General features: G+C 40.5%; 1 protein-coding gene across 1 annotated transcript in view; it reads right to left on the bottom strand.

Annotated features, from left to right (window-relative positions):
• SLC38A6 (solute carrier family 38, member 6) overlaps positions 1-9,484 on the bottom strand; it is a gene marked incomplete at both ends in the record, with an annotated part of 13,217 nt that extends 3,733 nt beyond the window's left edge. Inside the window, 3 exons of the mRNA XM_010148245.1 lie at positions 4,082-4,140; positions 4,611-4,693; positions 9,406-9,484. Coding sequence (XP_010146547.1) covers positions 4,082-4,140; positions 4,611-4,693; positions 9,406-9,484 — 221 coding nt within the window. The remainder of the gene's footprint in view (positions 1-4,081; positions 4,141-4,610; positions 4,694-9,405) is intronic.
• Positions 9,485-15,512: the final 6,028 nt, after the last annotated feature.

Genomic DNA, 15,512 nt, shown 5'->3' on the forward strand with positions numbered 1-15,512 from the left:
GCCCTTCACAGAGACAGAGCAGAGCCTAGGGCTAATCTTAAAAGGCAGAAACATATGGTTTGGACTAGAAAGCAAAGGAAAAACAATAAATGCAATTATTGTCCCAGAATGTCATTGGGGCTTTAGCTACACCCTGCTGGTTTAGGGACTGCCAAGTAACAGGGCTGAAAATCAAAGGGAAATTAAAACAAGAAACGTTACCTCCTTTTTCAGGAGCCTAGTTTAAAATGATAGTTGCATTGCTCTCCTCACCCTAATTAATTTCCTATTGTAGTTGCCTGGCTTCAGAGGTTATAATTCTTTTGAAGCCTAGAGCAAATAACTAAAAGCTTCATTAAAGACTCAGATTCACAAGAAGAATAACATGGAAGAGAGTGATTCTCCTGGCTCAGAGAACTACTTCTTGCTTGCAGCCAAGTGGTGTTTCCCAGAGGATAAGGATTAGATGCTCCCTCTTGTCACCGGTGCCAGGAGAAGCAAACAAACACTACCTCCAGACAGAATGGGGGTGAAGGAAACTGGGGGCACACAGCACACTGAGTGCCTTGTGGCAATCACCCAGGTCTTACACTTCATGGCTGAGAAGAACTCACAGCCACTCGGGGTGCGGAACTAGGTAGCAGCGTGCTCAACAGCAGCGTGTAAACGTTGTGAAAAGGGACTGTCAGTGTGAATCCTCCAACCATGTTTCTGGCACTGAACTGGCACTGCTTTACACCCAAAGATCTGTTCTCACCAGCGTATGGACTGGCTAAAGCGCCTCCTCCATGCAGAGTGAACTGCAACCTCACCTGAGCAAGGGACTAAGAAGGGCAAGAACCTGCTGGTAGTACATCAAGAAGCCCAGCCAAAGAACGACCAAGGGAGAAGGAGGAAGGGACCAAACCTAAAAAATAACTTGGGCCCGTATCGCATATATGCATGGCTGTCACACGGGTCACCCCTGCTTCAGCTCCTTCTTGGGCACCAAGCAGCAAGAAGCTACTCCGGGGAAAGCGAAGCGTGCCCGGCAGTGGTGGGGGCAGGATTTCCTGCGTGCTGAGGAGCAAAGACACACATAAACACTGCAGAGGGAGGACAAGCCAAGCCAAACCTCAAATGCTGAAGAACACTTTTCTAAAATGAAATTAATACAGATTAAGAACAGATTGAAATGGAAATAAAAGGAGAAAAAATAAAACGCACTAGGTGCATTTAAAATCCGGAATTGTATTTGCCCACCTGCTTAACCATACCAATCTGGTTGGGTTTCCAATTGTAGGCTACTCTGTATTTCTAATGAGGTCCCCCCCCCAAGAAGAGATTTTTAAGCTGGCAATACAGCCCAGTTAGCTGAGCAGTCACACAGGCAGCACCATCTCCCTCTGGAACTTTAAGCCTGTTTCATACAAATGTTGTCTTTCGAGTATAACAAATTTTTCAGTTTTAAGTGGAAAAAAAACCTAAAACATGTAAGGAGAAGTTCTAGTGGACACTGGGTATTTTAAACCCACACCAAAGCCACTGCTAAGAAATAAAGTCAGAGGCTCAAAATGGTCTCATATTCTCAGTGATTTTTGGTTTTTTGTATCCTGTGGAGGGAAAACAGAATCCCTTTCTTCCAGCAGCACTGACAGCACCTAAAGAGGGGCGCTCTCTGCTTAACATCCTTCATTACATATGGCAGGTTCCCAATCTGCGTCACATTCTGGGAACACAAACAAGAGATTTAGAAAAATACCATCAGGAATCATTAACACCTTTGCTGAACAAGCTACCAATAGGGCTGTCTCCACAAAAAAATGAAAATCTGTCTTGACTCTTCACCAATATTCAATACAGCAAGAGGGAGGCAATTAAAAATAAAATGTTTAATGATCACATTTAATTTCTTTTCATTTAGGATTCAAATCAGGAAAGTATTCAACAATCAGAAAGAAATGTGCTCAGGACCTCACAGGATCTGGCTTTGAACTAATAGTTACACATGTTTGTTTTTTCTCCCAGATCAGCTCATCTCAGCGTTTTCACTTTTTTTTTTTTTTCCAAGTGAGGACTATAGCCAGTATATTAACTTTAAAGGAGAAGATGCTGAAGCACAGCGAGGAGGTATGTGACCTGCCAAAGCCCCACAGCAGAGCACAGAGAACAAAGGGGAGTCTCTAGACCTTCAGTGCACTCGCTAGTCCATGCTGACCAAGGCAAACGCTCTCCCTTGCACCCATCTCGTCCGCAGGCTCTACTGAAACTGTGGCCTGCTGGCAAAAAGCTGAACAGATGGTATGCACTTGAAAATGCACAGAATTATTGTATATGCAAAATATAAATGTATTACTTCCATATGAGTAACACAGTTTTCTTCTGGAACAAATTAAAACCTATCTGCCATACAGAAATTAACATTGTGCAAACTAAAACACCATTTCAACAGCACATATCACGCACTTCAAAGCGATTAGATACGAAAACTAAACCACAGTTAATGCCTTGGAGTTTCAGTGCCTAAAGAAGTCAGAGAAAATATTCTGTGAAGAGTATCAGTTTTCTTGAAATGCCCATAACAGCTTTTAAAAATCTAGAACTCAATTAGATTTACTGTGGCTGCTTCTTTGTTACTTAACAACAAAGAGTAAGCATACAAATTTAACCATTTCCCAAGAAACCCAGTAGTCCGTGCACTCTTCCATTAGTACTTTCTGCGTACATTTTTTGACACAGGGAATCAAAACTAAACCCTAAGTTAAATCATCCCAGCTTGACGTGTGCCCATGCAAGTCCTCCTAACACGCTTGCCTCTTCCGAGCCCAAACTGCTTTCAAATGCATCCACCTGTTACAACAGCTTTCTCCAAAGGTGCATGCGCATTCCTACTAAAATCCAGGAGCTGAACTTGTTTTAAAACCCTTGCCAAAGGCCTATTTCAGCATTATAGTTATCGCCTTTTATTTTTTTAAGGCAAATTTTAGGAGACAGGTCAAAAGTTAAGGTAATTTATAAATATTACAAATGAATTTCCATTAGCCCTGGAAAGGTTGTAGCTGCTCCTCAATGCTCAGCTTAGGAAGAATACTTCCCAAGGTCCTACGAACACTGCAATTCTCCAGGGATACCCTAGGGAGATGTTTTGACAGCTTTGAAGTTTGGTTTTATCACATGGTTTAGTTCCTAATGGATTGCCTTGGTCTCCTGGATGGCATGTTTGTTCAACTTGCCTTCAACTCTGTTTATCCCTTTGTAAACCAGGTATTAAACGCAAGTCGGTGCAAGCCAGAGTGACAGGGGAGAGGGGGAACATTTTTACAGGCTCCCAAATAAGATTCTTGTTTCCATACCTAGATGACAGAGTGCGAGTTGCTCGGTTGTACTGCATATTACACATGTGCATTAACATACTTTTTCCCTGTAAAAAGAAAAAGAATGCAGCTAAAAGCCACATTTTCCCCTCTCAGATCTGCCTGGCACGTCTCACTTTTGATATCTGGAAACATCTACCTCACAGGGGCCTGGAGAGGGTGAACATCAGGGTCAAAAACCCCCATATGGCTCAGAGAAAAGAACTTTTCCTTTCAGCGGGAAAGAAGAATAAGGTCATTGACGTATTAATGAATCTTGTAAACTGCCTTAATGAAGTTCTAGTTTTCTTTGCCTTTTTTTTTTTTTAACTCTGTCATGCCATTATACATGTAAATTTAATTTATTTGAAGTATATTAAATTTTCTCTCGCACTAGTTGCAGTGAGTAATAGTTAGAAGCTAAGAAAACAGAATTCCATCCCATTACTAGTAGGGAAACAAAACTGTGTGTGCCAGCTCCCTTCGCTGCACTGTCAGCAAAACAAAAATATTGTTACATTTACCAGTCCAAAATATAATTATTTTAAATCTTTTCACATGCTTCTAAGTCCATATGCATTTCCACGCCTCAGCAAAACCGATGTCATCTGTCCACGCAAGCACACACTGAACTTGGGGAAAACTAGACGTTTCACATAGAACGTGAAGGGGGGAGGGGAAGACAATTAATTTCAAAACAGGCTTATGAAAACATTGAAACAGTAAGGGGAAAAAAAAAAAGATAAGCTGTGCACAGATTTTTAACTTACCACAAGAGCAAAGTACACCATAAAGAAAAATGATAAACTACTTGTGTAGCCAAGAAAGCCTGTAAAATAACAGTAAAAATAAAAGAGAATTTATAAGGAAAGTGATCCTAATGTACAGCTAAAGCTTTACATTTTAGGCATGTTTTCTATTACAGCGCTTGGTATCTGGGGCTTAGGACTCAGAATAACAACATTCCAACTGCCTGTCACAGATCATTTGTGTAGTTTTGTAGGGCAGAATTAGAACTGGCTTACCACTAATGGCAGGCTGTAAGTAAATGCAGCTCTTTAATGTTCTGCTGTAAAGATTTTATTTTAGTATTGCAGACAAAATACTACTGCAACCCAAGTAATAGGTTAACTAGGCAGGGCTGGAAGGCAGAACACACTACAACAACTTAAGTAATCCCCACCATCACCAGCCCCCTGCCAGTTAAAATAAATAAATAACCCATTAAGGTTTTAAAGTCTTCAACTCTAATTGCTACTAAAGTAGAATAATATTTGCTTCCCTCCTTTAATTACTCACCAATTTTAGGAAGAAGTGCAAGAGGAAAAACAATGCAGACTGAAGTAATCAGTAGCAGCAGTCTCCCATCAAGGTACCAAGACCTGTTGGAAAATCTATTTATCACCAATACAAAGCTCAAGAGTCCTAAAAAATGTTCTACTTTAAAACTGTGATCTTCGACAAATTAACCACCGGGGCAAGAAAAATACGTACTTTCCACCCTCACATGCTATCTACCTGAATTCATATTCCTGGTTTCTAGACTGTGATATCAAATAGAGTTCCCAGATAATGAGGAAGCAGAGCAGCATCCCGTGACGAACCAGCATTGCAGGCAACGTTCCACAGGCAAGGGTCTGTGTGGATCTGGGGTCTGATGTGTGTAAAGTTATTGCTCAGCAGCACAGTATGCAAATCCCTGCCTCTATTCAAAGCAATGATCGGAGGGCAAGGGTATTTCATACCCCACAGATTTCCAACAGAAGTGTTACACAGTGCGCCACATACCCAGAAGTGGGTTACACCGAGTGGGATATTTACACAACAGGGAGAAAGAGCAGCATTAATTCCCAGTTACTGCTGAACTCCCCTTCCAGTGTCTCACTCCTACGTGGCCTTAGTTCCTTACCATTTCCAAGAGGTGTGAAACAGAAAGCTAAGCTACCCAAACCACTTGTTTGGCAATTCAGTTACGGTTTCTGAACATACCAACCTTCTCCTCTGCCCAAGTTCCATTACCCCTGTCATCACAGGGTTCGAATAAGACAAGAAAACAACAAGTAAATCAACTTTCAGTTAATTTGAAATTATGTTTTCTGGCCAGAGGTGATACAAGAAAGAGCAGCAATAGAGAGTAATAACTTTTCACAGTGATCACTTACTCTCTGCATAGGTCCACACAAACATTAAAGGACAAAAGGGATGGAAATTATGATAATGAAATCTGCTATAACTGTTTACACGTAAGGCTATACATATTTAAGAAAGCATCGTAGAGGCATATAAAATCTTCATGCCTTTAAAACCAAATCGAAGTATCATAATCTCGCCTCCAAACTGAGGAAAGCACAGATGTGTGAGTTGTTAAGAACCAGAAACATCTCAAGGGTGGCTCCTCCTAACTTCGTAATAACCATATCCTGTACTGATAAACATCTTGCACATCAGCCTCCGACTTTACTACCTATAAACACCTTGGCCTTTGACCTCCGAGTTTATTTAGTCCAGGATATGGTTAGCACCTAATAAACAGGCAGCACCTCAAGTTATCATAAGGAAAGTAGCACAACACCTGTGTTGAAGGAAAATCACCATATCCGTATATTAACTGCTGGCGTACGTCGCGGACAACCACTGGGGTCACTCATTTGCAAAAACAGGTAATAGGAATGAACAGAGAAATTTCAAGGTTGAGGGCATCTTCACCATATCAGAATCAAAGTAATCCCTAGGTAACAAGGTCTATAGTAAATATTACTCAAAATACACTATCCTTCTTAAAAAAGTATTACTAGCCTAGTATTACTACTGCTACAGTGAAAAAGCAACCCTGCCAAGATCAGCTCCCTGCTGTAGTGTTCATCAAGCATTTAGCCTTCACCTGTTTTTAAACCTTTTCTTTCTTTCTAGTATGCTGGAAGTTCAGATTAGCAGGAACACAGGCAAGGGTATAATGAACGCTGCACTAGGTGTACGTGTGGGACCTCTGTCCCCAAGTCTCCCCCTTATAAGCGTGCAGCAAATCCACAGCTGCCATCCAAGCTCAGAGGCTCAGCGGGATGGAGGAAAAATTATTTTGGGTACTTTATGGTAAATGAAAAAAAAAAAGGGGTGGGAGGGGAGGAAAACTGGCATGGTGTCATGGGAAGGAAAAAAAAAATTGTCTGTAAACTAATTTTGGAATCTCCACTTTTTTATTTTAAAAGATCTCAAAAAACCTGAGTAGTGGACCATCTACTGTTTCATCAAAAGATATGTCCATTTTTTTCCAAGACACTGCTGTAGAAACACACTTATTTTCCAAAGGCAGAATAAATGTTGCGATATTGCCTGTAAAATCAGTTTGATCTGCAAATTTAATCCTGTATGATAAAAGCCTTCCAAGTATGAAATATGGAATATAAATCCTTGACTCTACTGAAAACGCTTTGGCATGCAGATGTTCCTCCTCCCTCCCCCATATTTTAACTAAAAGCAGACAGTTATAAATCGCTTTAATTTCATTCCTGAATGCAACAGGACAAGAGATTCGTATGTTCTAAATTAGGATCTTACTCTCAGTCCATATCAATTATATAACGCACAAGCAAGACAACTTAATTGCATCAATCATCCTCTCCTGACAGGGTCATTAAATGTTAACAGAGGGCTCACAAATTACAACTTTTTAACACAATCCTCATTTGAAACTATGTTCGTGTCATCAGAAGCATGCGGAGTTCCCGTCCGGCAGACTGAAACATCTCGACTCGCCATGTGCCAGCGTTCGCACTGGACGGGCTTTGGCTTTGGAGATCCGTTACGCGCTGGCTCTGAGCCTTTCTAGCACACGCACACCTGCTAACCCTTACCTACAAAAATAATTCAACGTGCAAAACGTGCTTTAGAAGGCTTTCCCAAAAGTATGCTTTGGGATGGCATGTGCATATAAAATATTTCTGACGGGTAGTTTAACTGACACTTCTGATACACTCCAACCACCGTTAAACGCGGCACCCAGATGAAAGCGTGTCAATGACTTAACCAAACCAGAACAGCTGTGCGACCACATCTGCAAACAAGTGGTCTGGTTAAAATAGTTGAATCAAACTAGTCAGTATTTATGCCCTTGGCACCTCAAAGTTGCTACACAGGCTTGATATTTGATTACCTATTTTTGTTGAACGATTTCCTACAATCTAAAAACTCTGCTAGTAAAAAAACTGCTCTTAGCACCTGCGAAAAAATATGGGGAAAGAAAAGATTTTGAACTATCACGGCAATGAAGACAGAAAAACGTATGAAATATAGATGTGGACTGGCAGAGGCCAGCTATATGCATGCACCTGCAATACTGCTCGATCACTGCATCTGGAATATTTGCTTGGGCAAAGAAGAGTCAAGTCGTGTCAAATAAACATTTAGAGAGAGAGGAACTCCCTACGGCAGAGGCAGAAACAGGACGAGACCCAGGCTGACAATCAGCTTACCCACTGGAGCTGTGGTTAGTATTCCTATGGACAATTTCAGCTCTTTCTAAAAGCAAAACTGAACTTCATTCCCACGTCAAGTTGTAATTTCAAGGAAGGAAGCAGCACAGACAGTGGCAGTGCTACCACGGCTCCGATGTGTCATGACCCGCTCAGCGCTGTAACCTGTCTGCATGTCCACGAGCGATCGCATCCGGGGCATCTGCACTCGGACCCTGGCAGAGAGCTGAAGCTGGTGGGAGCGTTATCAAGTAGGCAGCTTAATGAAGAAGTTTATACTGCCTTTTTGAGACAGAACAATCCCCTGAGCAATATGCATGCATGCAGGAACCCCAGATTCTACCCATTACAAGTTTTTACAAGCTGCTCGTTTAAAAGTGTATCTTTGTTGGGAAAAGCCCCTTTGCATAAACAGCGCTGACATAAAATTAAAACCAGCAGTAAGGGATGTTATATGCTAAATTTGGGGACGGACAGAGTGGAACACACATTCAGCAGACAGAGTAGCAGGCTCGACGCCACTGTGTACAAAGAGTGGAGTTAGAAGTATGATCCTGAAGAAGGTGATAGCACCCAGATGAAAAGCTGACGACTACCACAGCTGGAAGAGATGCATTAGCATACTAAAAATGACACAGACACATAAAACATTATAGTTTTTTAAAAGTCCCTTACTAAAACCATATTATTGCAAGGGCCAGGAGGGCAGAAAGACAGAAAGCAAGATTACCACCACACTACATTTCTCAAAACACTCGTTATACAATGGGAAAGCTATAAATGACAAAATATGAAATTAATTAAAGTACTTTTTAAAACGCTAACTTGAAACCTGAAATTCACCCACAACATCCAGGAACAGCCCAAGCCTCACACAGCCTTGAGACAATTTCACCACATTTCAATCCAGAAAAGGTTTTGAGTTTAAAACATTTGAAAATAGCACTTTGGAAAACCAGCACGATCTAAGACTCACCGTTATGACTGACAGCAGCACTGCAACAACTCTAACAAGCTATTTCAGTGCTGAAGCTGCAATGTTTGTTTTAGCACAGGCACAGATTCCTTGCGACAGTTCTGACAGGAATCTGAGGGACGCGCTCGTTACGTACAGCTTTATAGCTCAATTGCAAAGAATAACTTCTTTACTGGGGAGCCAAGTTAAGGAATTATAAACCAAGTCTGGAAACCTGGCATTTTTCCCAAGACAAGTCCAATTACTAGAGCAAGACAACAAAATATTTAAATGTAATGTCTGCTGGTTTTTGTACTGTGGTTTCGGAATATGCGAAGTGATAACATGACAGCCGTTTAAATGTTTCTCCTCCTCTCCCACTCCTGCTTCCCCTTTCAAATTTCTACAGAAGGGATATTTCTGTATTTCTGTAAATGACTTTAAGGTTGTCTGGTGGGAAATCGCTATGAGGAAAGAATCATGTTCTCTGTGTGTGCTGCAGAAGGCTCGCACATGCCAAATACATTTCATGTTCTAAGAACTCCTGTATATGACTAATTTTTTTAGCATGTGAGATCAGAGGTTAGTGTCAGTACCCATCTCTTTCAGCAGTCCTGAAGCACTTTCTTCTTCAAGACAAATACCGAATGCACGAAGCGTTTTTCCTTACCCGCTCTCGTCGCTGCTTAAGAACCCCGCAACAGCACCAGGAAGTTCAGATTTAACAATTAAAAGGTAAGAAGACATAGCTGCAAACAGAAGCAGAACAGGTTTAGTAGAGGAATACCGGTATCCCCGGTTGTAACAAGTAGCGTGGCTTAACCAGAGTGGTTAGGATGGGAACATCTCAGCTATCTATTAGACACCACGGCACCAGAATCCCAATCTGTTTTCTCATACATACACTTCCTTTAACAATAGCTGCAAATCCCAGAGTATTGTACTGATGTTAGCGAGACTGTTAAACATGCGAGTCCTGAAACATGGAAAACGGGATCCAAAGGACTAAAAGGCAAACCAATATAAAATAGAGGCCTGACCTTTCACCTAGGAACACAGACCCACGGGCTAGAGGGAGACTGCAAAGCTGCAGCACTTCTCCTTCCTCTGTACTGAGACATGGTTAATGATGAGAGTAAATAATGAGATCTGTTTCTATCAATACAATAAGGGCTTTTTTAAAACTTCAGTTTTTATTGTTGTTCAGCTGTTGTTGTACTAAATAAATGGATGGCAGAAATTTAAAGCTAAACCCTTCACCAAAAAGATTCCAACAACAACATAAAGTGCGAACCAGGACAGGAACTGCGAATCAGAAGAGAGATTGTTAGTTACTCTTATAGGAGTGTCGACCTGCAATTAAGCAATTATAATTCATTCAGAAGAAAGCAATGATGCATTCACACAAATCCAAAAGCTACTTCACTGTATCACTTTTCTCCTTTACTACATGAAATGATCAAAGGCATACATGAGGAGGTTTTACACAAACCTGATACCTTCACATATTTTTCATGTCACTTTTTTCTTGCATACGCAGCAAGTATTTAGGGGAAGCAAAAAACAGCAGACAATTACACAGAAAAATCAAGCTTTGCACACAGCCTCAATGAATATCAAAGCCTGCATGCAAATAATTTTCACCCGTCAGCAGCAATTTCAGTAATGTGTCAACAAAAGTTTGGTTACACTTAAAGCGTGACAAAAATTAATCTGCTGCATTCGAATTTTACTGTTCTGTATTTAGGAATTCTTCAGAATTTTACCGTGGTGCATTTATTAATGTTTTTAAATTAAAACATAAATCTTAAAAAGGTAAACCAGCAAACTTCCATAAGCTGATTTTTTAATAAGTTTGGGGTTTCTTTTTTAAAGGAATGTTTTGAACCTTAAAAAAAACGTGTGGGCTTGGGCACTGCTGTACTACAGCAGTTAATTTTTTTTAAGAAAGGCGACGTGGTCTCCATAAAGAAAGCGAATTCTGTTAATACTAAGTGACATCTACCTACCGCAAGGCTAAATTAAAACCACTTGGTAGGTAACTAAATAAGGAAATATTCACTTCTGCATAATTAAAAGCTACATTTTTTTCAATATTCAAGCATATTTCCCTGTTGACATGTAGCTGTTGATTGTGTCTGGTGAGGTATTTATCTGTTGTCTTGGTTTTACTCCCCTATTTGCATACAACAGAATGTAGACTCAACCAGACAGAACCGTAAGCACGCATATTTCTAAATCACAGGAATTCTAAGTCAATTAATGCAATTTCTCCCGCTAAGCTAGAGGCAGATGCATACTTCATCCTAAGCAAAGACAGATTTTTTAAAAGTTTAAGTGGGCGGAGGGGGAGAAGGAAATCTCGTCTAAATTATAATTCAACTTTATTTATCTATTAGCCTTCTTTCTTGCATTGTACAATAATTTACACAAGCAAGTCAGAATTTTCATATATTTATGTCCTTCAGAATGATTTCAAATTCAGTTCTTTTGCAGCCTCAGCTGCAGAAAGCTTCAAATTAATTTCCAGATCAGATTTCCTGCTAATATGCAATCTGTCACTCTTCCCTCGCATTCCTATTAGCCTCTGGCTAATCATTTGATCACTTATCCTTTGTTGTGTGCCCTTACTCTTTGTTTTTGGAAGAGGAGTCCTATTTCACTGAATTCCACTCCTACGTAGGGAACCAATCACGCACCAAGAAACTTGCACATGCTAAACATTTGTATGCATCTTTCTTCCTTTCTCTGGGCATATGGGAAACAATCTTACAGAGCAGGGTTTTTTTCCCCAGTTTATATTCTCTTGTTTGTTCTAGAAGATTAACAAATTAAATAATAAATAATTTGATTTATATCCTGGTGCTTAAATAACACATGAATCTTGTACATAAACCTGAGCACAATGTCCATGCTAAAAAGTCAAATCCCGCTTTCTCTTCACTTACACACACAGTTGTAATTTTCCCCACGAGCAGCAGCTTCCTCATGGCTTTACTCAGCGTGAAAGAAGTAAGGGATACTAACCACTGTACAACCCTGAAACACACTACAAAGTGAGCAAAGAACATTGTTTGTTTGTTATTTAAAGCTGAAACCGACACAGGAAAGCATCTTCAAAAAGGGCACAGCAACTTGAAAAAATTCCCTCAAGCAGGAATAAAGCGCGCACAGTGCGACGGAGTCATGTACCCTCTGCTCCACATAAGAATTTTTACTTAACTTCCCTGACGCCCACCACGACCGAAGTCATGCCAAGCAGTATTGTAAAAATGAAGCGTCAGCTATCCTTGGCAGCCTTAATGTATAACGGAAGGAAGAGATTACGCAGTCACAAGGCTGAACTGTGACACAAGAGAACACAGCACAACGCATACCTTGTGCTTTGATTTATTCCTCTTTGAAATACTGACTTCCCCCGTCACGTCGAAAATAATTCCAGTGTTTTAACGGCTAACTTTTAAGGCACCTTTTACGACGTACAAAAATTACAAGAAACATACATTCACCCTCAAAAGTCAAGCGTTCACAAAATATTAGCAAATGTCAGAAGCAACATTCCTCTCGGAGTTCACCCCCACTTGCACACACACAGTATGACAAAGCAGAACTTACTGCTCTTGCCACCCAGCCTCACCCCCTAAATTAAAAAGGTACGTTACGATTTCTTCGTGTCACCTTCTCTTTGCAACAGGAGACATCTACCTGTAGCACCGCATGAGGCTTCCTGCAGAACAGATGGTGTAAAATGATGTCGTTTGAGGCTTCAGCCACATGCAGATGCAACAGGCGCTGAACTGTAACCACCTGAGCAACCTTCATTTAGTCCTTTCCTAATATTCTGGTCCTGAATTTGCAAATACTATGCCATTTTTAAATAATTTTCAGTATGCATCAAGAGCTTCCTGATGAAGAGCTAAGCAGGTCAGAACCTCTCAACAGGCCTTAACACAGAGATGCCATAAAACAGTATTCAGCAGAAATCCAGATTATATTACTACTTTATTATTCAACAAGTTTACCACTGCCTTGAAAGCAGCAAGAAATTACATTCTTAAAACATACATCCCTTTCCCATGTTCTGAAAACTTGGTATTAGCTCTATGACAGAAAAAAAAGCGTGTTAAAATACAAAATACTTGCTTTACGCTTGCATTATTATACCCTGTAGTGCCACCATGAGAAACAGCTCTCCACAAACGTGCAAAATGTGCGTACCACGCATACGTTGCTCAGAATGCCCCTAATTGTTTAACACTGAGCATATGTGCCACACCTGAAAAACACATCAGCTGCTGGAGAAAAGGGAATGCGTACCATGCATACGTTGCTCAGAATGCCCCTATTGTGCTGCAATATTGTTTAACACTGAGCATATGTGCCACACCTGAAAAACACATCAGCTGCTGGAGAAAAGGGAAAACAAGGTTATTTTTTTTTAAATACACCTCTTCTGAGGTAGCCCAGTCTTAAAATCAAAGATGTGAGTGGCTTTTTGGTTACCAAAAGAGAAGTGTACCTTACCCTTACTATCCTACCCCCCAAAAAATCACTTGCTGAAGTCCACAACAATGATGCAAGAGAATATGTACCTTAAACTTAGGTGTAAACACGTCATTTATTCCTTCCCTAGAAAACTGTTGAAGATAAATCCCTACAAATCACTTAATTGAAGGGACTGAATCTAGCTCTTCTGGTTAGTTTTTCCTAATCTACCACTGTAGCGGATCATAGTAGAGCACTATAAAGATGTATTAAATTATTAACCACCGTGCAAAACTGTAATCAATCTACCCTCCGAATTTCACAGAGAAGACAGGGGGCTAGGGAAAAATAGACTGCATCAATACAGCCACACTGGCCTTTCAGCTCTGACGTTAAAAAAGGAGGCACACAGATCTGGGAGTCAGGACAAGCAGAGCAATCTTGATTCTCATCTGGGGGAATACCAGGTAAGACACAGATTCCTCACGAATGACTACAGATAATTAAGATAAATGAAAATTGCTTGTATTGCTCATCCTCTACACAGTTTGGTCAGTAAGATCCCTATTTTTCCCAAAATACGGAAAATAAGCCCAGAGACAGAAATAGCAGAATGAACACTACCGGTCGCTGCAGACACTTCAGCCCAACCAAGCTGGATCTTGTATAACAACTGCATGTGACAAAGCCCTTTGGGCTTGCATCGCCCTTTGCTGGTACGGAGGCATTTTAAAACTCAATCTGTCCTAATCCAAACAATGTGACGAAGTTAAAAAGGAAAGCAGGGAAGGATTTCAAGAAAGAAAGTGTAACTAGAAAGGATTTTGGGCAAGCTCCCATTTTTCCTGTCAAAGAATCAGAAGGGAATAGAAAGATAGGAACTACTTCAGTAATTGCATCGAGTTCCTAGTAAGTAATACAGATTGTGGGAACATCAGGAATAATGCATGGATGCTACTAAAAACCATCAGCTATTTTAGCCCTCATATCACATGGCCTTAAGGCATACTCTGGTGTGCATTTTGCAGTGAATCCCCCACATACTCCATTTTGAGACTTCTCCCAAGCACGTGATATATTGGGTTTAATACTTCCTCTTAGTAGAAGCTTATAAAAAGAAAACAAACAAACAAAAAAAGTCAGGGTCATTTGTTTGTAAATCAGATGTAGAATGTAGTATGTGAAAGGAGAGGAATGCTTGTTCATGTTCACATGGAGAAGTTCTGAGAACAGAAATAACTTGCCAACTTCTTCACTACTCTCCGTGTTACGGACACTCATCCTGATGAATTTCCATTCCCCTCCTTCCCTTTCCTTCGAACTTTAGGTCTTACCTAAATTACTCTGGAACTTACCTATAGCAAGCTTAAAAAAAGTCCTTATTCCACAGGGAACACATGGGCAGCCAATTTATTTTGGTAAAATTTCATTAGTTTAACTGTATTTGTACAGTTAAATATGTAGCTCATCATAAATTCTATTCTGAAGTATAGTTCCAGGTTGGGATTTCTGTTGATTTTAAAAAATTATTTATTTAAATCAAGCTTTATATCCTTTACAGTATCAAACCTTCCTATAACTATTCACTGCAATATGAAAACACAAAAGCATGGGTCATCAATTGTTAAATCAGTGCAAAGGCTGACAAACCTGCCCTTTATTAAGGCAGCTCTGCAGTGGAAATCCTCACTTTGAAAGAGTAAGGATAATTAGGCTTTCAGGTCAAAAGCAAACCCCACTGTGAAAATAAACATTCAAGTTTGTTTGAAAACAGAATTAGATTTCCCACACTTAAAGGAAGCTCAGTAATTTCTTAAGGTATTAACGATGCAGGTCTCAGCATGTAACAAGCTGTATTTTATTCTTCTATGATTTGCACCAACCGTTTATTTTCAAAGTTTGTATTTACTCTGATTACAATAAGGTTATCTCCCTCCCCAAAAAAGTATTTGCTCCATTTAAATTTGGAACAAATTTCCCAAGTACTTTTAAAACACATTTTCAGAATGGATGAAACCTTGGGGGGGGGAATGTAATTTGCAAAACAAAACCAGCCGATTAACTTGATAAAACAAGGTCTTTTGTTTTAATCCCTGCACGGCTTTGGAAGTACGGCCTCACAGACAGCGCACACACACCTCCCCCCAGCCAGCTCCCGCGCTGGATGTTTCGTTGTTTGCCTCACACGCACCAAAAAGCACTGGGGAGCGGGGTAGGAATCTAGCGGGAGGGGGCTGGAGGGCCCCGGCAGCTCTCCGGGGCGGGCGGCCCAGGCCAGGCCAGGCCAGGCCA

The sequence above is a fragment of the Eurypyga helias genome, unplaced genomic scaffold (assembly GCF_000690775.1).
Source record: "Eurypyga helias isolate BGI_N326 unplaced genomic scaffold, ASM69077v1 scaffold29383, whole genome shotgun sequence".
NCBI lineage: Eukaryota > Metazoa > Chordata > Aves > Eurypygiformes > Eurypygidae > Eurypyga > Eurypyga helias.